This window comes from Dromaius novaehollandiae, chromosome Z (assembly GCF_036370855.1).
Source record: "Dromaius novaehollandiae isolate bDroNov1 chromosome Z, bDroNov1.hap1, whole genome shotgun sequence".
In the NCBI taxonomy this organism is placed as follows: domain Eukaryota; kingdom Metazoa; phylum Chordata; class Aves; order Casuariiformes; family Dromaiidae; genus Dromaius; species Dromaius novaehollandiae.
The window spans coordinates 10,220,884-10,244,663 of record NC_088132.1 but is presented as its reverse complement, the minus strand read 5'-3'; the positions used below and the strand labels follow the sequence as shown (position 1 = coordinate 10,244,663).

The following is a 23,780-nucleotide window of genomic DNA, read 5'->3' as shown; positions in this document are numbered from 1 at the left end:
AGAGGAAATGAAGGGTAGACAGTCCAGAGTGCTTCTAACTTTGGTGCAGAAAAGAAGACAATGAAAGTAACACTCAGATTTCTAGCTCAGTATTACAAGTCCAAGAAAACAAGGAGGGGAACTTGACTGAGCTTCCCATGGGCTCAGAATGATGTACAGCGTGCCAAAAGTTGAAGGAAGGAAGGCACAAGCAGAAGGGATCCTCAGGAGCAATGAGAAGTATTAGAACTGATAAACCTTCTGGCAGCTTTTCCCTGCAATTGGGGGACTGCAGTACTCTGCTCCCTATCATGTTATCAGACATGACCATCCTGTCTATGTTGTTTTAGATACATTCAAATACTTTTGTTGTAGAGCTGGTTTATGTAGGGGGGCACAGGAACATGCAAGCACAGAGCTTAACCAACCAGTGTGCAGCATCTGCCGCTGAGCACAGCCTGCACCAAGGGACATGCAGGTGAAGAGTACTGTACAGTGATAACAGTTTGATGGCCTGCTTCACAGCAGCACACACATCTAAAAAAAAAAAAAGAAAAAAAAAGCTGTTTAACTAACATCTGGGACTGATGGTGAGGGGGTGGCTGCCCCCACCTCCTGCTCTCTGTGCTGACTGCTGGGGAGGGGTAGCTCACTGTCGGTGCCCTGAGCCTCTCTCAGCTCGGACGGGAGGATGGACGAGGTACGACCCCAGCGCCGTGCGTGACCAGCTGCATGCCCTCTTTATCAGCTGTCACAGGAAGAAAATAATGCGATCAAGTCAGATACATATCATAAGAAGTGAGCATTTAGAAATTTAATCTATAGTCTTTCCACTAAGTGCATTTTAAGGCTTTTGCCATTCTGAGCTCACTAAATACGTTTAGACATAGCTTCAATATGCCCCTGCAGACCGACCGCTCCCTCACCGCCTGGGCCAGCCGCCGCGGCCATTCCCCGGGACGCCCGACGCGCCGGCAAACCGTCCCCGGGGCGCCGCTGGGCACCGCAGCCCGCTGATAGCCAAGCGCGCGGCGGGAACGGCGCAAGGCCGCGGCGGAGGGTGAGGCCGGCTACGGCGCAGCCGCTGGGGGCGGGGAACCGCCGGGGGCGGGAGCCGTTGGGGGCGGGGAGCCGTTGGGGGCGGGAGCCGTTGGGGGCGGGGAGCCGTTGGGGGCGGGAGCCGTTAGGGGCGGGGAACCACTGGGGGCGGGAGCCGTTGAGGGCGGAGAGCCGTTGGGGGCGGGAGCCGTTGGGGGCGGGAGCCGTTAGGGGCGGGGAACCGCTGGGGGCGGGAGCCGTTGGGGGCGGGGAGCCGTTAGGGGCGGGGAACCGCTGGGGGCGGGAGCCGTTGAGGGCGGAGAGCCGTTGGGGGCGGGGAGCCTTAGGAACGGGGCTGCGCTGAGGCCGCCCGTCGCCTCCTCCGCCACGTGGGGCGGGCGCCTCTCGTCGCGTCCGTGCCGCGTTTGTAGTGGGCGCCGGCGGCGGTGCCGTGTTTTTCCTTCCCCCGCGCTGCGCTCCCCGTGCCGGCATGGGGCCGCTGATCTGGCTCTGCCTGCAGCTCGGCGCGGGCTCCGCGGCGTTCGTGGTGAACGTGGATGTCCGGCGAGCCGAGCGGCCCCTGCAGCACTTTTGGAGGAGCACTGGCTTTTGGTAAGCGTGCACAGCCCTCTCAGGGAAGGGGCCCTGGCTGGCGCCTGGCTGTAGCCCCCGTACCGTTGGCGATAAGCAGTCAGGACAAGGGCAACTTATCTCTAGCCCTTCTGAGCCGAAGGAACCTCAAGGTATAACCTCCCTTACTTTCTGGAGGAGCCCAGGCTTTGCTGGGCCCGTTGCTGGGGGATCACAGGACCTGGCTGCTGGCTGCCCTTTGCTGTTCAGCCTGCTGTTGTGTGTTGCATAGCTGGAGCTGAAAGTGGGATGTGACCAGTAAAGTAAGCTAAACAAAATGGGTCATAAGACAGGTGCTAACTGACATTCCTTCTTTGCCTTGTTCCTTCCCTCCTAAAACCCTTGAACATGTAAAGTATTTTCTCATCTCCCAGAATGGCACATAGATTGATATTCAAATATTATTCCCTTTCATTATCAGTGTTTACAATATCACAGTCCCTAAATAGGTCCAGGCAGAATATCCCTGTCAGTTAGTTCTAGGAGTTTCTTCTTGCAAAACCATTATGTTTTACTTTTGACATGCACCATCTTCTTGATCTGCCTGTTGAGTCCGGTTGAGCTAGGTCAGGCGAGCAGGAGTCATGGGTGACCTCCAGCTCCAGCACACCATCCCTGATAGTGCTGTGCATCTTGGAGAGAGCTCTGGCTTACCCAGCTGAGCTGAGTGGGACTGAATAGGCTTCCAGTTCTGTGAGCTGTGTGAAGATTTCTAGCAAGCTCAAGAGCAGGAGACATGTTCCTCAACTATATTGCTGTCTTAAACTAGACTGATTATGACCTCCTTCACTTAGGCATTAGTAGACTAAATATCGGTTGTAGGATAAGCAGTCATAACAAGAATGGAAGTAGCAGCATGTGCTCTGGACATTGTGCTCTTTTCTGTGCAATGCATAAAGGAAGTGTGAGACAACACTTGAAAATTTTTTCCACTGGTGGTTCTCAAGCTCTAGGGTCCCAGCCCCCTTGAAAGGTCATAGTGCAACAGAACTGCAGTCTAGGTGTTAAATCTTCTTTCTGCATCACAGGGTCAGATAGCTGGGCAAATGTGCAGTTCAGCGTTATACAATAGCAGGTTCATTCTGTGAGGTCCTTGTTGGAGGTGGAATGAACACATGGAGAGAGACAGAAGAGGAGAAGATGACAATATGACTCCTCTAGGATAGTTAGTGTGCCAGCACAGAGCTCCAAAAGATCTGCTGCCGTTAGGAGCATCAGTATCTACTACCAGTGGCAGTAGCTGAGCAGCCGAGTTTGGGAATCCCTCTTGCAGAGCATACTTTCAGCTCCAGTAGGAAGTAAAGAATAAAGGTTATTGCTGAAAAGCAAAAACTTGAACTCATATGACGTATCTGTTAGCATGGAAACAGTTGCAAATTTGGACATTTATCTGATCCAGGCATCATAGTAGACAGATCACAGTAGGCAAAGCATAAGCTACACCTGTTCTTCACTTATACAATTAATATACTGTCTGCTTGTAGTTCAAGCACAGAAGTCATCTTTTCTTGAGGTGTGAAGTATGTATAGCAGCTTTTTTCTGAATACTGGAGGCAATTTTGTTTTATCTTTCTTTTCATACAAAAGCTTGAATGCTCAGAATTTGCACATCACCAAGAGGCTTAACAAGAGTCTCTAAGTATGCCCAAACCCAGTGAACTGGGCACAGTTCTAACTTTCTAACGTGTGGTGTGGAGAAGAGATACCCCTCCATGTGGCACCTGTTTCTTTTGGGGGATAGAAGCATCAGAAATTTGCTGTAGTGTTATTTTGATGGAATAAGTAGGTCCCAAAGTGATGTTAACATGACTATTACTATACAGCCTCAGGCAGATAAACAGCTTGCAGCATCAAGTATAGAAACCCCCAACCACTTATTCCTATTCTCTCTCATGTTTAGGAGTGAAAAAGGTATGGCAGAAGAGTGCGCAAGCTCTGAGAATCTGATCCTGCCTCCAAAAGGTGTAGCTTCCACAGCAGAGAAAGGGTTGATGTCATTACATGGACTTCGGTGGGAAGATTAAGCCCATATTTGTCTTACTGCAGACTTGGGAAAATCTGACTTCCACTCCAAAGCCCAAAAGACACTGAGGTCTCTATAATCATTAGTAACTCAAGAGACAAGATGACTGTCACTGTCTAGTATCTTCAAGCTACCTCTGCCTGAGCTTGCTGCCTAAGGAACAGTGACCACTTACTATACTTTCCTTTAAGCATGGTAAAGAGATGCACTCAAGTCATGTTGCGCTTTGCCAAAACCATGTGTATAACCACTTAGCTCCAAATAACCCTCAGCTCCATTTTGCTTTTGTCACGTGTTAGACAGTGTTCCCCATGCCAGGGAGGATCTTGCCATACCGTTAGTACGGACTTAGCATGGGGAGCTCTGGATACCAAATGGAGCTGTTAGCTGCTCTTGCAGCTAATATTTTCTTTTATGTCGCTCTTTCCCAAAGCCCTCCTTTACCTCACAGCCGAGCTGATCTATTTGACCTGAGCAAAGACCAAGAGATGAATCTTGCCTACATTTCTTCTGTTCCGCATGATGGCATTGAACAAGTTCGCATTCACTGGTTACTGGAACTAGTTACTCTCAGGTAAGCAAACACTTCAAGTGAAAATCTCCTAAAAAAATAGTTATGACCCACTGAAAAATACAGCAGGTGATTGCTTTGGTATTTCTGTCAGCATAATTGCAAACTGAGCATGTCTGTGTTTCCCTGGAAGTCAGGTAAGTACCTATAGGGCTGCAGGGGGGGAAATCAGTTTGGGGCATATATGAGGTTAAGACAGAGAAGACTAGTATTGGGAAAGACAGGGCTAACTTGCATGCATTACATCATAATCACAGGTTAAGGGGCAATTTAAGGTTTACTTGCATCTGAAGAGTCCTGTGGGTAGACTAGTTAAGTTTTACCAAGACTATCTCAGATCATACTCTATGATCATTTCACCTCTCCCCTGCTTCCATGCCCAGCCCTTAGCCCCTTGAGTCCCAGTTGTAACATCATCTCCAGAGAGGCCTTAGGCTAGCAGAGCTGGGTCTTATTCACCAGTACATGTTTTAGATGCTAATTCAGGTTTTTCAACTGGGTGCCTCCTTTCTAAATTACTGCTTGGTACAACATTGAAAAATGAAATCTAGAGGAGCCTCCACTTCTTGCTTAAGCAAAGAGGCATTTTGTTTTGTGGCCGGAGCATTTATGACAGCTGCTATAGAGAGAGCTCTCAGCTGGGTTCCAAGCAGCAGTCACTGAGGCTGTTTTCAGAACTCACACCGGGATTATCACTGCCATTTCTGCAATCTAGCAGAGTAATACAGTAACACCAGCAGCTACTCAGTACTGAAGAGTACTGCTGAGATGATCCCAGGAGAAGCCAGGCTTCGAGAGATCAGTTTGTGATCTGAGTGTCCAAAGCCTGACTGCCTCCACATGTACCTAGAGCTCCCTCCAGCCATAAGTCTGGTTCAGTATTCAGGCCAACATGTCATGCCCCCTTTTGATGGATAGTGGATGAATCTCTGGGGAAAGCTAAGAATGAGGGAGAATGGAGTACTACACATAACTAACTTCAATGTAATTTTTGCCAAAGTACTTAAGGTGGCAATGTTGCCCCAAATAAGGCTTCTCACTAGTCCTGTTAAGAGGTGTGTGCTCTGCTAACCATTGGCCATTCAAAGTGCAGTGCAGAGGAATCAGAAATGTCTTACTTTTCTGTCTTTTAATTTAGGAAAAACTGTACAGCAAAACAAAAAAAAACCCCCAAAGATTCAAACTATCTGTACTTACTGAGAGGTCCAAATGAAATTATTACCTCTACCTTCTTTGCACGTAACTTTGGAGTTTCTTTTTATATCCTGATCCTACCTGTGCCCTCCCTCAAGTGTCAGGTAATGACAACTAAAATGAGATGGCTTTAGTTAACACCAGCCCATTATCATTACCAGCTTGTTACTCTTCCAAAAGGATTCACATACGTAATAGCATCTCTAGTTCTAGGGAAACATATGGCAGACATTAGGCGGACAAGGTTGTTCCATGCCTTTCAAGCCCTTTTTAACTCAGCTTGAACACACTTATGCCAAGTTGGCCAGTGGGGGCAGGAGGGAGGTGCAGGAAACATAAGAGATGCTTAGAACAGGAGTGATTAGTCTGTGAGGAAAGAGAAACCAAAAAAAAAACCCATTGAAAGTTGTAATGTCTCTTAAGTTCAGCCTGGCTCAGGCTGTAGCTGAGGTTATGTTTTCCTGTTCTTCCATATTTACAGCCACATGTCACTGTTGCCTCTGCTGTTCCAGGCACAGTAAGGTGGGAATTTACTAGTTTTGAGTTTGGCGCACCGATGAGGTGAAGGAGGGCTCAGACCGCAGAAAAGGGATGTGAGCAGAGGAGTGGTGGATCTCAGGCTGTGCTTTAGGAATAGGAGAGGTTTTCTTCCTGGCCATAGGGTGTGCTTGTATGTGTGGGTTGGGAAGGAGATGCTGCGCACAGATGGACAAGGACACAGCAAGGACAACAGATTCTCCTTCCCATCTTTCCCTGTGGAGGTTTCCCAGTAAACACCCTTTTTGTGCTCTGTCTCCTTCTCTCACTGACCTGTGGGTTTTATACTTCTTGCAGTGACTGAGCTTCAGTAGCAAAGGTGGTTTGACCTTCAAGGGTCTTTTCTGAGAGATGGCTTGGGTCCATGGCCACCTCCACGTATCACACTCCAGAATCCCTCCCTGTAGCCTGTCTCAGCTGTGCCATCTGTTGAACTGGGCTTTTCAGATCACTGAGGCAGAAGAATACCTCTGTATAGATTCTGCTCAGTCTTTTTAGGGAGCCAGGCACTGAGTTCTTCAGAGTGGGGCCTCCCTGACACAGTCTGCAAACTTAGTCAAGCAGAGAAGCCGCAGAAAAGCTGTAGCGCCTCTTGGTTTAGGTACTGGCCCACCAGCTTCAATATTTAGCCTGACTTTGATACAAAGAAGCTTTGCTGCTCATTAGAACCAGGCTAAAAACTGCTCATATCGCATTAATGTAAATTTGTCGAAGACAAGAAGACATTTAAGCTGTGGAAGGACAGCCAGTGAGCTGAGCAACTGCAATGGTTTGGAAAGGAAGAGAGCTTGGAATCTGCAGAAGAACACTGGACCTGGAAGAGGAAATAGTTGGAGGAATGTAAGTCAGAACAGGAGGAGTTTTGTACTGATGCCATACTCTGCATGTGCAGTTCTCTTTCTGAACTAGCAATTTCCAGAAGGACGTAAAGAGGTTCTGTGTGAGAATCCTGTAACAACAGAGGTGTGTTATGTTGTGGGGCTGGTGAGTTGAGATGACTTCTTGCAAGATAACAGTAGGGAGTTTACTGAAGAAAGGCACTTACAGAAAACAGAGGACTGGGAGGTCCCACCGCTGTGGAGGGCTAACAGAAACAAGCGTTGTTTTTCCCCCGAGATGTGTGATCTGTGGGAAGGTGCCATAAATGTTCCTCTCAAAAGCAGATGTGCTCAAATAGAAGACTGCCACTTTTCCCTTTCTCATAACCCGCTCACTAGTGAGTGCATCCTCATATTTTAATCTTTTTTAGGGCAGCAAGCCCACCTCCTCTTGTCTTCTCTGCTCTAAGTATTCCTGTTATTTTACCCAACCATGAAAGAACAGCACAGGACAGGCCATTTTTCAAAGAACTGCTAATTTTATTTTTCAACCAAAAGCTCACATTTGTGTCCAGCTCATATGACACAAGAACATTCACAATTATGGGGGAATCCAAGGTGTCTTTCCTGGATTGGACAGTTCCCAAGTTGTTACCTACCAGTACCAACAAGTATAGCTATTTTGACAGCTCTGCACAACACACTCTGGCCATCCTGCATTAGCCAAGGGGAGAGCTTGAAGTAAATACAGCAGCTCTTTGCTCAGTTCCATGGGACCCACACTTCCCCCGGGTTAAGAGCCCTCCCCTATTCTTATGTAGCAGTACTAAAGGTTGTTGAATATGTGATCTATGTGAGGCACTATTGTGAACAAGACCATCTACATGATGGAGATAACACTTCCTAACAGATAATTTAACAATTTTATTCCAACATTAGTATTAACTCAGTCGGAATTACAATCCATCCGCAGCTTCTCTCCAAGTCACGATACCTAATTCCTGCTGGTACAACAGGAGAGAAAAGAATCAGCAGTTTTCAACATTTTCAGTCTGCATACTGAATCTTGCTATAATGTAGTATAGCAAGTATAAACCTGCCAGTAAAAGATTGCTTAATTACCTTTTCCCGACTCCGTAGAAATCATTTACGGCTCCCCAGCATCCCTCCATCATAACACTGAAAGCCATTTCCCTGCTATGTTTGACACTGTCCAACACAACTTGCTGTGAGTCATCTCTGTCAATGAAACTGAAATAGAAAATGGTTCGTACGGTCTCATCTGGTCTTCCACCAGAAGTTTTAAAGCTCATTCCCCATGTTATGTATACCAGCATTCCTTTGTTTAGCTCTCCTTTGGTGCCATTCTTGCAATAAATAGGATGAAAAAGAGTCTTCTGACTCTTAATTTCTCAGCATGATGGATCAGAGAAGGAGAAAGCTGCAAGGAAAGCTTTTCTTTTTTCTTTTTCTCCAGAGACTGTTGGCCGATGTTGGAGCTCTAACCTCCCTTTTTTTAGGCAAGGATACACTTTCCATTGGGACTTCTTTTCCTCTTCTAAAATGAGATTCATCTTGTAGTTATGGGTATTTTTTTGCACTTTTCCTTTATGACCTAGATTAGTACCTTGGCCCATAAAGATAAAGGAAGTCTAGATTGTCAGAAGGTGTGTTCTTGTCTATTGAAACTATTTTAGTTATTGTAGGCAATAAGTTGCTTTGCCATAACAGCTTAAGACTGACTGTACTGATAACTTATCTGGCAATAACTCCTGTAAACCACTTCCTCCTGCTAGGCCCTGGCAGGAGGTAACAGAGAGATTCCCTGATCTAAGAAAGGTTACAAACAAAGACAAACAGACAAAATGCAACACTGTGTCCTTGGGCTCTGCACATTTGCTTGTATGACAGAAATAAGTTAATCATAATAAGGCAGCACTTTAAGGAATAATGTAATTAAATTGTTTTATGGCAGGAGAACACTGCCACTAGTCAATCCTGTAATCTCTTGACAGGTGTTTCTGTCAGGTTTTACTGTTCTGACAGTACTAACAGTGTGAAGCTGACATGCTTTTGAGTAATGAGTGCATGAGAACCTCAGGATCGAATCACTCGCCTAAAACTGCGCTACTCTTCATCCCCATCAAGAGCTTTCTTTTTTTCTTTTTTTGGTATTATGGGAATGCACCATTCTTCTTTTAGTGAAATATTTGTTCCTGAGAGCCAGACAAGCTTTGGAGCACCTTGAGAACCTCAGTTAGAGTGTTCTTCTCACTGAGTGACCTGAGAAGTTGAAATAAGCAACTCTCGTGATTTTTTGGCCCAAAGTTTTATTCAAACAGCACAGCAGAGAAATGGCTTCAGCATACATGGAACTCGGTTCTAGAGTCTGCTAAGCATAAAAGGCACAGCTGCGAGAGGCCTTCCTTCTACATCCCCTTACTGTTTGTGAACCAGCCATAAAGAAGGAGGGAAGGGTAGCAGCTATCCTGGCTTTGACACAGGTAATCATAAGCCTATCTTTGATGCAGGTAGTTATTGAGTATGAAAAGGATTATTCTGCTAAAGCCAAGTGCCAGAATACAGAGTACCAAATGTGTTACAATCAAAATTTAGGCCCATGTTTATTTGTAAAGAGAATGTATAACGACACATTGGGCTTTGGTGCTATCATTTGACACAATACAAAATGAACACCTATTAAAAGAAATTAGTATGAAAAGTAATCCAGCCCTGGAAAACACAGGTTAGTGGACATCAAATCAAAGAATAACATGTGAGGGGGCAGGGCAGGGAGAAGCCTGTAGTATAAGGAATAGTAGCAGTCTTCCAGCACTTGGGAATACATAGCTTACAAAGCATTGCCCCCTTCATTGGCTCAGATATGCCACTATAGAACTTCATTAGCATTACACCAGAGAAGACCAGCCTGGCAGTCCTGATTTGTCACTTCTCTTCCAGTCAGGTCACAGGTCTGCCTTCCCACCCTGCTCTCTCTTCTCCAGTTTTCTTCTGGTAGCCCAACGCCCAGGCACAAACATGCTGTGCTTCATCACAATTCTAGGGTCTATGGCTGATGTGTCTCTGAATTAGATTTGCATCTCCCCAACAAGGGCAACTCATTTTGGCAGGATGGTATAGCAATCAGAGTAACAGTGGGACTGCCAGTCAAAGCCTTTCTTAATACTTTATGCTGCCCCGCTAGTCATGAAAAAATTGTGTGTTAGGGTCATGTTTCTTCCTGCGTTACTAAGGGTATCAAAACCTTCAGCAGCTAGCTGCTGTAACAACACAGGTGACTTCAGGGGTGTTTTTTGGACATGCTGCTCTTGAGAGGAACATGTGGTAGATCGTAATTTCTTTTCCAGTGGTGGATTGTGTCATTAAGCCTTTACAATCAAGGTGAAGAGGAAAGACATGTTACATCCCTCAATATTTTATACACAGTTGTGTGCAATTAGTGGGAGTTGTTTTCAGGAGCATACCTGGGACAAGGGAAGGGTAAGGGCCTTGCAAGCCAGAGCTTAAAGCATTATGAGGCCAAGATGCTAAACGCACTGCATTTCCTTGAAGATGGCTTGTGCCTCTTAACACAAACCAGCTAATAAACCCCTGGGGGAAGCAGCTGGTATTCAGCAGACTTCCCAGCACAACAGTCTCATGATGTATATATTTGGTCACACATGACTGTGGCCCAAGGAGGAAGTCTATCCCAAACTGCCCTATAGCATATCACTTGCCTTTTAAGGTGGAAATGCAGATAGTAATCCAACCTGTTCCAGGCTGGTACTGGACCTCACCCCCAGTGGCTGTTCTGTGTGGCCCCTGGCAAACTGCAAAGCTCTTCAGGGAAGAATAGCTTGTAGGCCCCTTGCTGTACCCAGCCAATGGTGTGTCTCATAATTTTAATTATTTCAAACTGCCCCTTCTCATCTGTCACTTGTGTAGCGTACTAGCAGGAAAAACACAGGACTAAACACCAGAGCAGTCTGCTGGAAGGTTTAGGTCTCTTGCAAACTGCACAGCATTGTGTACGCTGTAGAACAGCAGTTCCTGCATACTTCCAAAATCCTTCCCAAAGTAACCTCCTCTTTTCAAAGAGTCTATTACTGAGGGATTGCAGCAAGCCAGGAGGACAGAAATGTTTAGCTCCTTGTAGTCTTTCAGGATTTCCTTCAGAGTATTAACTCCAGTGGTGTCCAAAAATGAGATGGAAGAACAATCTACAACAATGGCTTGGAAATCAATTTGCTTAGGTACTAGTTCCATGGTGGTTTCTCCCATGCCCAGTCCATTAGCAGTTGTGTGATCTCCCTTTTGCAGTTGCTGCTGTTCCTTCTTCTCATATTTCTTCCTTTTAGCAGCTTCTAGGTTAGGATCTAAGTCAGTCAATCTGTACAGAGACTTGAGGAAATACTTTCTATTTGCATAATAAAGTGGTGCTTCAAAACGGAATATTTTGACCTTTGGAACAGAAGAGAGATTTTTGTATTCCAAGTCATCCTCATAAAAGCTGCTGTTCTGGATCTGACCAAGCAGGGCTGTCCGTGGCCTCTGTGTCCGAACAATGATACACAACATGGAGAAAACAATACCAACCAAAAGCCCTATTTCTGTGCTAATCAAGGCAGATGCAGACATAGTAATGATCCAAACCAGTGTGTCCACCTTGTTTACATGGTACCGCACTGGCACATCTCTGAACTTCCTCAGGGCTCCTCGGAGGCTGACAATAATGACACAAGCCAGAACACACTTCTGCAAGGAGTAGAAGAGAGGTGCCAAGAAGAGCAGCACCAGCAAAACCACCATTGCACTAATCACTCCAGAGACTTGAGTCTGACAGCCTGTAGATGTTTTGACAAGTGTTTTTGCCAGAGCCGCGCTGGTTGCAAAAGAGTGGAAAAAAGAAGGAATGATGTTGCAGAACCCCACAGCAAACATTTCCTGATTGGCTCGGATGGTGTAAGCGTATTTCTTCGCACACATTTCAGAAAGTGATACAGTGAAGGCGAAGCTTACTATGGCAAGTGGCAAAGCATCTACAGCAACTCGGAGCATTAAGTCAAAGCACGGTATCTTGGGGGGAATAAATCCTGTTGGAATAGCTCCAGAAACACTGGATGCATACACTTCATTCAGGTTCCCATAATGTGACACCAGCGTTGCCACAACAATAACTACCAGCTCTGTGGGAAGGGGAAATTTCAGCTTATGCTTATACCGATCTCCCAGTTCCTTAGCAGCGACCAGCACCACAATACAGATGGCACTTGTGATGACATCACACAGGTTAGCCTGAGAAATGTTCTGGAGAATATTAATCCAAGTAATTACAAGCATTCCATGCCCTTGGCTACGTGGGATTTTTATTCCAATCAGATACTTCACTTGAGCTGTTAAAATGGTTAAGGAAGCACCAGTTGCAAAGCCATCTAGCATAGACTCAGACAGGTACATAGATACAAAACCCAGACGAAAGATTCCCATTAGAACCTGGGGAGAGAGAGAAAAAAAAAAAAGGAGCTTTAAATTTGTGCTACACATAATTTAGCATAGATGGGAGGGAACTAGCTGTAGGCAGGTAGTGCTTGCCTATTTGAATCTTAAAACAGCAAGTATCTTAAAATGTTTCTGGTCCACTTTTAAAACAAGTTAATTCCTTTTACTGTTGTGGGCTACTACAAACGAAAGAGATAAATGATGAGTTTAAAACAGGGTCAAATCAAGCTCTGTAACTGCAGCTTTGGTGCGGATTAATTCCACTGAAGTGGCTTGTCTGAGTTTTATTTCTTGAATGAAGAGGCAGTAGATCGAAAAGTGCTTCTGTTGTATCAAAATGAATTTCACTTTTTCCTGGCTATAAGTGATTTAAAGTTACAACTATGGCCATTACTTTGTAAATGGAACATCAGTGAGGACAGCTAAGATTTCTACTGTAGTGGCATTGCTGTATTAAATTGCTTTTAATTTTAGCTTTGTGAGTGTAAGGAAGAGTAGCGCACAGGCAGCCTTTATGGCATGCCTAAGATCGGAAGTGGCATAAGAATTCACGAACTTTTCCCACATCCCATGATACTATCCTAACTAATTGATCCTTCTTCCTTTGATGGCTTTGGGAAATTTAGCTTCATGTGGGCATTTCATTGTTCATACACATGACCTGAAATTTCTTTGTATTAAAATCAAGATATGTAGTGCCGTCTTAATTCATAAATGTACAATTAAAAGGCAAACATGTTCATAGTGCTTCTTCTGTGTTTGCTTGACATCCTTGTGAAAGGCAGCAAGTTGATAAGTTTCAAAGAGTTCTGCACAACCACTCTCTGAAAGGTAGGTTAGTCAGTCAACTTCCTGTCTTGTCCTTTCTGCTTCTGAGTTACCTCTGGCTAGCACTTTGGTGGAATACAGTACCCAGTAACAAATACTGAGTAACATATTCTGAACCAGTGTAGAAAAAGGTGAATGGGCCTGCATCTTTTTCAAAGTGTCTAGGGAAACAGAATTATTTCTTCAGTCTTAAAGTACATAGGTACCTGGGAATTTCTCTTATGATGAGATCAGAATCAGATCCATTATCCCATGAAGGTAGCAAGGCCAATAGGTAATGGAGAATCAAAACAATATTCTCAGTCTTGCAGAAGACTGTTGGTTTGCCTGTGCTTGCTAAGAAAACTATGTAGCTCATGCTTTTTCTGAGTTGCCTACAGAGTTAGGATTCCTGAAGAAAACAGTACAGTCATTTAAATGAAATGATGCTACATTGCTATTCCTGTATGAAGGAGGAAGCTCAACTATGCAAAGAAGCTTTATGAATTTCATACCTTTCCTCTGGATGTCAGCAACCACTTACCTGATATACTCCAGCTACAAATGTCAAGGCTGTAGCAATGCCAATAGCGTAGCATTCTTTCCCACACTCAACACTTGTTCCTCCAATGGTGAGATTGAAGGCGGTTGTGTTGGGTTGGCTGTCATTCCAGAGGGACCCATCACCCAAGGCTGGTGGGGCATCATCATTCAAGTCAAACCCAGCCAAGAGAAGCTCTCGGTCCACAACTTGCCCTACCATTAAGCTTATCAAGCTGAAAATGCCAACTGAGACATGGCGGGATGTGCCCATTAAGAAATAAATGATGTTGGCAAAGAATGATGTGTAAAGACTGTAAATGGGCTTTAGACCTGCCAGCAATGAGTATGCGATTGCTTGGGGCACCAAAATGATCCCAATCACTAGCCCAGACATGATGTCCCCCCAGATATACTCTTTGCACTGGTACTTGGGAAGCCATTGTAAAACAGGAAAGAAGCCCATGACAAGGTTCTTCAGTTTCCTTGGGGTGCAGGAACAGCTCTTCCTTAGCTTGGCTAACATGATCTGTTTCCTGGTGATCTTGACAGGAGTCTTTCTTTCCAAAAGAAAGCAGGAAGAGGTGCTGCTTTCCAGCACAGTTGCCTCCAGTGGTCTTTCCATTGTGCCAGTGTTTACTTCATGCATCTGTTCCTGCAGTGTGAAGGAAACGCTGTTAGGTTGCAATTTGTCAAGTTTTTCTTAGCACAGATATTTAATGCTAAAAGTTTGTCACCTGATTGTGTTTCTACTGAAACATCATCCCAATGGGAACAACACCACAGGCCCTGATGACATTCTATGTAACACTAAGAAATAAATCTGTATGCTGAGCCCTTTCCTGCAGACATTTAAGAATGCATTCAATTGAATACAATTTGTTTTTCAAAGGAAAAATGGACCTAACCTAGTCATAACTACATACAAGTAATTCTATCAGCTCTTCTGAATGCTGCAACATAGAGGTCTCTGTCATCTGAGGCAGTATTTGACAATGTGAAATAAACCTACAGTAAAGAGTAGGCTATGGTCTTTCTGTTAGTGCATTTGTGGTCTTTAATGTGGAAGTCACATGTGGTATAGTGATCTGTTACTGCAGATGTCCTCAATGCACAGGAGATGCTTCTGCTAGAAGTTCTTGGAGACCAGTGATTTAGTATCTTGCAAATGTTTGTTCATAAACCACCAAAGGATCTTTAGAAATTGTCTTATTAATTGCCACATAACATGAACCCATTGCACTGTAGATCATTTGCTGTGCAACTTTATTAATTACTAAGCATTTCTTCACAAACAACAGTTGAGCAATCTATGGACCATGTTACCATCTCTGAAGATTGCTACATGTTAGTATTTTCAGGAAAAACAGTAGTTTCCCTAGCTTTGCCCTCCAAGTAGTAAAACATAACAAGTAATTCTGTGGGCAGCAGAATTAACAAAGCCTTGTTTCCTATGGGTCTTCTCTATGTCAGTTTTCTGATACCTAAAGGATGGGAAAATTTTTCTTCTCCTAATGGAGGTACTCCATCTACATAACTGTTTTCACTGAACTCAGATCTCTACATTTCTGTTCAGCTGCAAATTAAGTTGAAGTTAGCTTAGTGCATTCATAAATAATTTGGGTATAGGTGGGGACATGACTGAGAGGCAGAACAGTATCACATAAGGGTGCCCTACCTTAAAAGGACAGTTTAAAAATAAAAATAGGAGCAGGAAGGTAGAAAATGTCAAAGATTATGCCAGCTGTCAAATCTTATCGTCAGGCTTGCAATGGAAAGAAAGTAGAAGAGACTGCCAAGAATGAATGCATATGTGTAAATACTGAGACATAAAGAATGCCTCATATTGACCTAGAAGAGAGAGCATGTGATATTACTAACAATATGCAGAATATATAGGATGGAAGAATTTCCCAAACCCAGCTTTTCCCAATTTCACGAACAGTAAGGGTCTCTGCAATACTAGGGATGACATGTTAATGCCAGTGCTAAAGGCCATGGCCTGTAAGTAAGAAAGCTACAAATACGAAAACATTTTTAATATTTAAAACTCTGATAAACAAATAAAGAATTGTCTGCAGTTAGTTAAATGAACAGCTTTTCTGATCTTCCTGAGTCAGATTTTCAGAGTTATCTGAGCACCTCAAGGTGTGGATTGATGCTGAGTGAGTTTTCAAAAACACCTACTCAGCTTGGTGCCTGAATCTTGCAAGAAGCAGGCATTTTGTGTCTTTCCTGACAAAGAGACTTCCTATCCAAAAGCTCCTCTGTTTTTTCCAACTAATTCCACCAATCTAGTAGAAGGTATTCTCTCTCCCTACAAATCTTGCTTTTTTTATGCCTTTACACTTCTAGGTACAACATCATTACTAAAAAGGTATCAATTAACCTGAGCAGGTAAAGAGCAGAATTCTTCTACACATCTTTCTTCTGATAAAGTGGAAACCAACTAGGTTCTGCAGAGGTGAAAACAGAAATACTTTCATTTGTGATAATATAGATCTCTGCATTGCGAAGACTGAAATTAACATATTTCCAGATTTGGACCATATTCAGAATCTTTGCTAGCACAGACAGGAAGCAAGTGTGAAAATAATAGCCAATATAGCCAATAACCAGTAGACCTACTATCAGCAAAAATATAACTTCATTGCTTGGTGAGTTCTTTTGTTGTACAAGATGCATATGCATTAACGCAGTCAGCAGAATAGCTGATTTGAATAGCTATCACAACAAAGTTTTTTGATGCCAGGTGTGACATTGCATTATAATAACAAAGCTTGTGCTAGCTCCCAAACTGAAGCTCATTTCTTACTGATTCTATATCTAGAGACGGAAGCCATACTCTTCAGTTCCCTCAAACTTGAATTCATGCACTGGCACAACATTTTCTAATGTGCTTTAATAATTTTAACAATTAATAGCAAGTTTACACTGTCATGCCAGGAGTCATCATTCCTTGTGTAATTTCATACTTTTTTTTTGGAGGGTATTGTGATTTGTTAGTGTTTGGTAACATCTAATTAAAGTAGAGAAATCCAAGCTGAGGAAGTGCAGTGGGCTTTTACATCCGATTGGAAGTATAATCAATAACTAAAAGAATACACTATCGATTGTCTGTAAGCTGTTGCTCTGTAACACTCTTTCTTTATTAGGAGTGACTCATTTTAAAGTCTTTTGTATCTGTCCTGCCTAGCAAGGGAAAATTTACAAAGATTTTACAAATACTGTTAATCAGCAGAGTTAAAAGTAATAATAAGAAGATACACATCTGTAGCTAGTACAAAAATCTGCAACAAATTCCCAGGTATTGTTTTAAGTGATAGCTTAAATTTTAAAGCTGTCCAAAGTTTAGCTACAGCTTTAAGCAGGATGCTCAAGTTTTACAGGTGTGTAGTTCATAACTTGGTACAAGGCAGAAAAGAGATCCTTTTGGAGATGTATGGATTGTTTGTCCATGCTGAAAATAACCTGAGTAGTAGTCAAAATATATTTTAAAAAATCAGTAGATTTCTACCCATCCTGATTACATTAGTTTGTAACTACCCCTGTATATTTCTTTATGTTTCTGAGTAAGGTTTAGGTCAGTCATAAAAGACAATGAATCACAATTTTAATGTAATTATCTAGAAAGATTGATGACTTTTTTATCTGTATTGTCAAATTTAAATTTGGACTGAGTGTTTATTCTAGGCAAGATTTGCTTGGACTACAAATAGGCTGGGTCTAATCTTTGTTAGAATGCAAAGATGAGAGAAAAGATAAGAGAAAAGAAATTACAAAACCAGGAGGAACTCTTAAGAGCTTATGATTAAAGCTTACCAAATACTGAATATTAGAAACTACAGTAAAGACACTTTTAAGATGCGAAAAATAATACTTCACATCTTACCTACATTAGTTTGGAAAACGAGAATTTTGTACTCGAAGACAGCAAGTCCTATTCAAATGCCACCTACTTCTTACAGCCAAGTGAATTCAGGCAGCCAAGAAATAAATACAGTGGCCTTATTTTACATACTTACAAACTATTGGACAGTTCAATATCCAATGGGTGCTTTTGTTAGGCTACATAGAGAAGATTGCATTTGCATCTGTATACTAGACTTAGATATTTGATTGCATAGTTGCTGTCTGTCTCTTTCTAAACTCACACAATTTACTTATAAATGCTGTATTTACAAAAAAAAAAAAATTAGAATGGATAATAAATGCATATGTAAAGCCTATACAGCCACCTGGCAGATGCTAATAGATTTTGATACTTACAATTATTGGAGTAAAATTTTTCTGGGAATCTGTTAAGAGATGTGTATACAGGTGATAATTTAGTAATATATCTGGGCTGTCTGCCTTGCTGGATAATCAGAATGGCAGATCTTTTTAAAAGGCAACACAAACTTTTAAATTACAAAAAAGCTAGTTTGCTAAAGCACAAATCTGTTAAGCATTTTTGATGCTTTTTAGCAAAAGGTCAAAAACCAGTTCCTGATGGAAACAGAGGTGCTCAAGACAAAACTCAGCCAAATGCTTGCATGAAGTCATTATTTTCAATTTTGTTTTCTCCTGAAAATAAGGGTTTCTTCCTGCATCATTTTAAGAATGCTATGTAAAATGAACATGCTAGCTGTAAAACACTCAGCTCTAAAATTAGATGTTACTGGTTTCCATTTGTGACAGGTACTGTTAATGTTTAGAGCTTAATTGCTGCTTTCAGAACATAATGAAGCCACACCAAGTAGTAGAAGAGGGTGTTATTTGCAGGAAAACTTTTTTCAAGGGTATAGCCAAGGAATTCTCAGACCGTGTTGCCTGTAGCTTAGTAATAACTGCTTCACCAGAAGTACAAAAAAGAAAATGGGATGCCACTATGTCTGCATGATGCCCCCTGAACATTTGTACTACCCAGCAAAGAGCTCTTGCTACCTCCAAAGATAGGAGGATGGAAGGCAAATCTATCTATTCATATGTACGTGAGCAGACTTTGGCCTGCTGATTCTGACACTGAGATACAATACCATCCTTCTATGGTGGTAAACTCAAGCAATATTTAGGAACCTCAGAGGCCATTAAACAGGTTTCTCTACTTCTTCTCCAAACTGGCACATTTTCCCATGTACACGTACTTAGTGGTGTATAGGAAAAGGAACAGCCCACAATCCAGCAGGCTTCTGCTGCATTCCCCTGAACTTCACAGAGCACAGTATTTGCTTTTTATCCAAGTGAAGGCTTTCTATTACTGAAAGAGCTGTTCCTTACATGGCTGTGCAACTGAAGTGGTATATAGCAGAGAACGCATCTATCCATTGTATTTGACTTTGGTATTAAATCATTCTAAACTGTTTAATACCAGTGAAAGTTCTTTAAGTACATGCATATGCATATACATATGTATTGTCTATGTCATTACAATGAGAAGCAGTCTGTGTTATTTGTAATTGTGTTTTGATGTCTGCAGTCTGCAAGGTTAAGCTTTTTCAAATTATCCATGACCATACAGGCAAAAAGCTTTGTTTTATCTTATACGTGCAAATTTTACTGCAGCCACTGAATTCCCAGATCTGCAGCTTTAAAGAAAGCTCTAAATTGTGACGAGACTTAGTGATACTGTTTCTGCCTGAGCTTTGAATCACTTGTTATTTCAGGTTAAATGCAGTGACTCAGTTCATCTTGTGGAACAGAGAAACAAAGCAAAGAAGAACCATTCAGGCCAAAATGCCTGCCTGCTTTCCATTTGGCCTCAGTCCCGCCTTTCTTCCTGTCTTTTCATCCCGCCAGTAAATTAGCAAAAAACTCTCTGCATGGGAGAGTCTCTGCATTCATCACACCATGTTCAGCATGATTTCTTTTGGCAGATTCCTTGACAGGCGGTCCCTGCCAGGACACATATAACATTCTGGCTGGCTGCAAAGTTTAGGGACACCGCGCCCCCGGATTGCGTTCTGGTGCATCTTCTTGTCTCCCCATCCTGATCTTCTACCTCACAAAATAATCCCTGAAGTTCTATCTCTGGAAAGTCTAAGAAGGAGAAAGGAGGGTGAGTCTGCTTCTCTGTCATAAGGAAATCACTGAAATGCTGTTCGGGACAGAAATCAGTGTATCATGGCTCAGTACCAGCATCTTTCTTACTTGCTCATACAGTGATTGCAGGTGTGAGGTAGGAAAGAAACCTTTTACACAGCCTGAGTTTTCTCTGTATTGAAGGCTACAAGAAATCAATCATCAAGCAGTGTGGGTGGAGCAGGCACTATATTATGATCTGAAGTTGCATTGTATTTTTGTTGCATAAAGCACAAAAAGCATGAGAGTAACATCAGTTTAGCTAAGCACTTTATTTAAAACATTTTTATGTGTTTAGCTAACTGTTTGTGCTAGTCATTTTTCATATCAGAAACATTTTCTAACTGTAAGAACCCCCACCGTGGTCCCTAATGGCTATGACTACATTAGTGTTCTCGTTTTGAACAGTAACACAGTTTTGAAAAAAATCCCTAGTTAGCCTCATTTACTCTGCAGAGGTTCAGTGTAGGGGGGAGTGCTATGCATGCAAACCAGACATTTTTTCAGAGGAAAGTACCCAGAAGCTCTGTTTCTGTGCTCTCTGACCCTTAACTGGACTTAAAAGCCTGAGCCAGCAATTGGTTCTTTGAACAGGTTTGAACAGATGTGGTGAGGACATTTAGTCTAGCGGACCAGACTAAATTTAGTCTGAAATAAAATCTCCTGAACTGCATATAATACAGATGTCTGGGCTTCAGGACCTACTGCTTTGATTTATTGATCTGCTGTTATTGTGCAGAACTACTTGGAAAAGTAGACTTAGCCCATGAAGTTTAGAAAGGATCGGACAACCAAACAAGTTACATGAATGCTTGTCTTGCATCAGCTATTGTGTTTTCAGCTTCAGGGCACCAGGATCCAAATGTACTTAGAACCAAATTTAAGCAAGGTACCACCAACCAAAAACATTTATCTAAACATTGACCTAACAAACATTCAGGCTCTAGGCAGAGAATAGAGTGTTGTTAACATTGCAGTGCTTTTTAGGAAAGTCATGTGAAATTTGATGGGCTTGGTTTATTTTTGACTATGTCAGGGCAAAATCTTCTGGCTTCAAAGCATTTTTCTTTTGAGTTTCAAGATTATTTTAATCTGAAAGTCAAGAGCAGAAAAAAATTACAAATTATAAGTCTATGTAAGCTGGTAAAACCAGGTTAATGAAAGTCGTCTACGAACTAACACTGTTCATGCTAAGGAGTTATTCTGAGAGTTGAACAATCCTTTAGAATTCTGAATTTCTGATTAAAGTCTCCCATTGACAACTCTAACTGCCAGCTATTAATGTAATTTAGGATTTTCGAGCCATGTTGGGCGCTTTTTCAAACTCATGCATTCACTAGTAACCATGATTCAATTCATATTTATTCAAAGCATTCTCAGTCCAGGGTTCCTCTGAGTAAGACTGCTGCTGCCATGCGGCAATGCCAGAGATGGCGAGCAGTCCACAGTAGAACTCAGAGTCCACCAGCAGTTGTTGTTGTTACGGCTGGTGCATCAGCTTATCCTTGGAAATGATCAAGCCTCTGCAAGTAGTTACACTGGTTCTCTAGGGAATGATTTTGTTCAGGGTTTCCAGAACATACTGATCAAAATGTTGCCATGCACTTGAAGACAAGACTGTCTTATTCTTCTGGACAGTCCTAGAACATGACCACCAAAAAGATTTTTTCTGTGCAATCAAAGAACGTTCCTAAAGATCAGACTCTTGGCCTTTGGAGAAGTAGCTGCTTTTCCAAAATGAAAGTTTGTTTTTCAAAAAAGTCTTTCAAGACAGCTTTTCAAGAACTCAGTTGTCAGTCACAAAGCTAAACAGTAAGGTCTGTTTTCCATGCTTTTGCTTGATGTTTGTTAACATGGCTGTTTAGCCACCTTACGTTGTAGAGAAAAACAAGTTGTATCTCGTTCCTATGCCATTTTTTGTTTTCCCTGGTAGCTTGTTTTTACCATAGGCAATAAGGATGATACTTTTGGAAACCCTCTTTTGTATTTAACCACTGAGAAAATGTTCAGTTTTAATTTTAATTGAGTACTTTGAGATCCAGATAAGCTTCATATATGCCACTTTTATAAGTATAAAGAGCAACAAGCCAAATGTCTGGTCTTAAACTTTACATCATGTTTTGCTGGGAAGACTACTTATATACCAGTTGCAGCTCACTATATTTTACAAACCTCTGGCCAATATCTGCATTATCAGCAATATTTATGAAGCGCAGAATAATAGCACAACTTAACAGGCAACACCAGTCTGTAAGGTAACAGAAAAAAGACAATTTTGCACCTTCAAAAACAGACAAAGAACAAATAAAGCTTGAGTTTGAATATGGGGAGGAGTAAATCTCTTACCTGGACAGCTTTTTGACAGGAATGTTCTGCTCTGTGCCTACAGTTTTTGCACACTGGTATGAATGAAAGTCTTCAGTAAGGCTTTGCTGTATTTGCATAAAGGATAATTATTAACTATATAATCTTCAGCAGAAAAATGGGAAGTAAAGGGATCTTGAGCTTGCTGCTTGGTATTGTGTTGTCACTTGTACCTCTCTGAAAACTTGGATATATGGCACTTACTAAGAATTTGAGTTTAAATAATAGGTAAGATTATTAATTAACTAACACTCACCCAAAAAATATGCTGAGTTCAGGTAGTGCATCTCTGACCTTTGAAGCTACTTCTCATTTCAGATTTGTTCTGCTGTATGCATCCTGATGTAGCATTAGCTTTAATTTTACATACTCAGTCTACAAGAATAGATCCCCAATCTTGCCTGAGATGAGTGCATTTTGCAAGCTGGAAGAAGTACTCTTTTCTGCTCTACACATAGGATGGGTCTGCTGGAGGTCACAGTTCCATTCCTACATGTTAGTTCATTCAGATCACAAGATCTCAGTCTCTTCCTTGGAAATTGGAGACAGTAAAATGTACGCAGGAGATCAGTGGGACAAAGACTGTCTTTCTGTTCAGTGTTTGCAAAGCGTGTAAATGACTGAATTCCTTCTCTGTTACCTTGGCTCCTGGGTGCTGCAGACTTATCCAAATGACAAATAATCACCAATAGCAAAGGTGATAAGTAATATTTAATGTTACTAAGCAGTGTAGTTGAATAGATTGGGCACAAGGCCAGGACCCACAAGAACTGCATTCATCTTCTAATTTTGCCATGGCTTTGTTGAATAGTGTGGGGCCACTGACTTTTCGATATTCTTATCAGTCAAATTTTGTTGGCCTGCAAAATAAAGGATTTGGAGATATGTATGTTTTTCAGCCAAGGAAGAACATGAGTGTTGCATGCAATGAGAATCTCAGATAGGAAGTACAAGGCCCAAAAAGGTTGTGTTGCCAGACAATCAAAGATGGTTCCTCTTTCCCTGCCAGCAGAGGAAGTGCTTGCAGGGGTAAATTGCACAGGCATATCTACAGAGGGCCAGGTCCAACATCAGATTTTCAAAGAATCACAGAATGGTTGAGGTTGAAAGGGACTTTGAGAGATCATCTAGTCTGCCCCCCTGCTCAAGCAGGGTCACCTAGAGCACCTTGCCCTGGACTGTGTGCAGGCGGCTTTTAAGTATCTCCAAAGATGGAAACTCCACAACTTCTCTGGGCAACCTGTGCCAGTGTTCAGTCACCCTCACAGTAAAAAAATGGTTTCTTATATTCAGACAGAAGTTCCTGTGTTTCAGTTTGTGCCCACTGCCTCTTGTCCTGTCACTGAAAAGAGGCATCTTCTTTACAACCTCCCTTCAGATATTTATACCCATTGATAAGATCCCCCCTGAGGTTTCTCTTCCCTAGGATAAACAATCACAGCTCTCTCAGCCTTTCCTCATATGACAAATGCTGTAGTCCCTCAGTCATTTTAGTAGCCCTTTGCTGGACTCTCTCCAGTAGCTCCATGTCTCTCTTGTCGTGGGCAGCCCAGAACTGCACACAGCACTCCAGATGTGGCCTCACTGGGGCTAAGGAGTGGAGAAGGATCACCTCCCTCAACCTGCTGGCAATGCTCTTCCTAACGCAGCCCAGGATATCATTGGCCTCTTTGCCAGAAGGACACATTGCTGGCTCATGGTCAGCTTGTGGTCCACC

The 23,780-nt window shown here is 42.5% G+C and overlaps 2 protein-coding genes across 6 annotated transcripts in view; one reads left to right on the top strand and one right to left on the bottom strand.

Moving 5' to 3' along the window:
* Window positions 1–1,309: 1,309 nt before the first annotated feature.
* IDUA (alpha-L-iduronidase) overlaps window positions 1,310–23,780 on the top strand; it is a 52,794-nt gene continuing 30,323 nt past the window's right edge. Inside the window, exons 1-2 of one of the 2 annotated variants that reach the window (XM_026098610.2) lie at window positions 1,310–1,629; window positions 4,104–4,244. In XM_026098610.2, coding sequence (XP_025954395.1) covers window positions 1,508–1,629; window positions 4,104–4,244 — 263 coding nt within the window. In that variant the 5' untranslated portion in view covers window positions 1,310–1,507. The remainder of the gene's footprint in view (window positions 1,630–4,103; window positions 4,245–23,780) is intronic. The other variant, XM_026098601.2, reaches the window with a different exon arrangement.
* SLC26A1 (solute carrier family 26 member 1) lies at window positions 7,310–22,247 on the bottom strand. Of its 4 annotated transcripts, none has more exons than XM_026098587.2 (3): window positions 22,046–22,247; window positions 13,644–14,294; window positions 7,310–12,286 (listed from the first exon to the last, which is right to left on the bottom strand). In XM_026098587.2, exons 2-3 carry the CDS (start codon window positions 14,286–14,288, stop codon window positions 10,763–10,765), a joined length of 2,169 nt encoding a protein of 722 aa, XP_025954372.2. In that variant the 5' UTR covers window positions 14,289–14,294; window positions 22,046–22,247; the 3' UTR covers window positions 7,310–10,762. The 4 variants fall into 4 exon arrangements, with proteins under 4 accessions (XP_025954372.2, XP_064357609.1, XP_064357607.1 ...); XM_064501539.1 differs by lacking the exon at window positions 22,046–22,247 and adding an exon at window positions 21,872–21,894; XM_064501537.1 differs by lacking the exon at window positions 22,046–22,247 and adding an exon at window positions 17,532–17,604.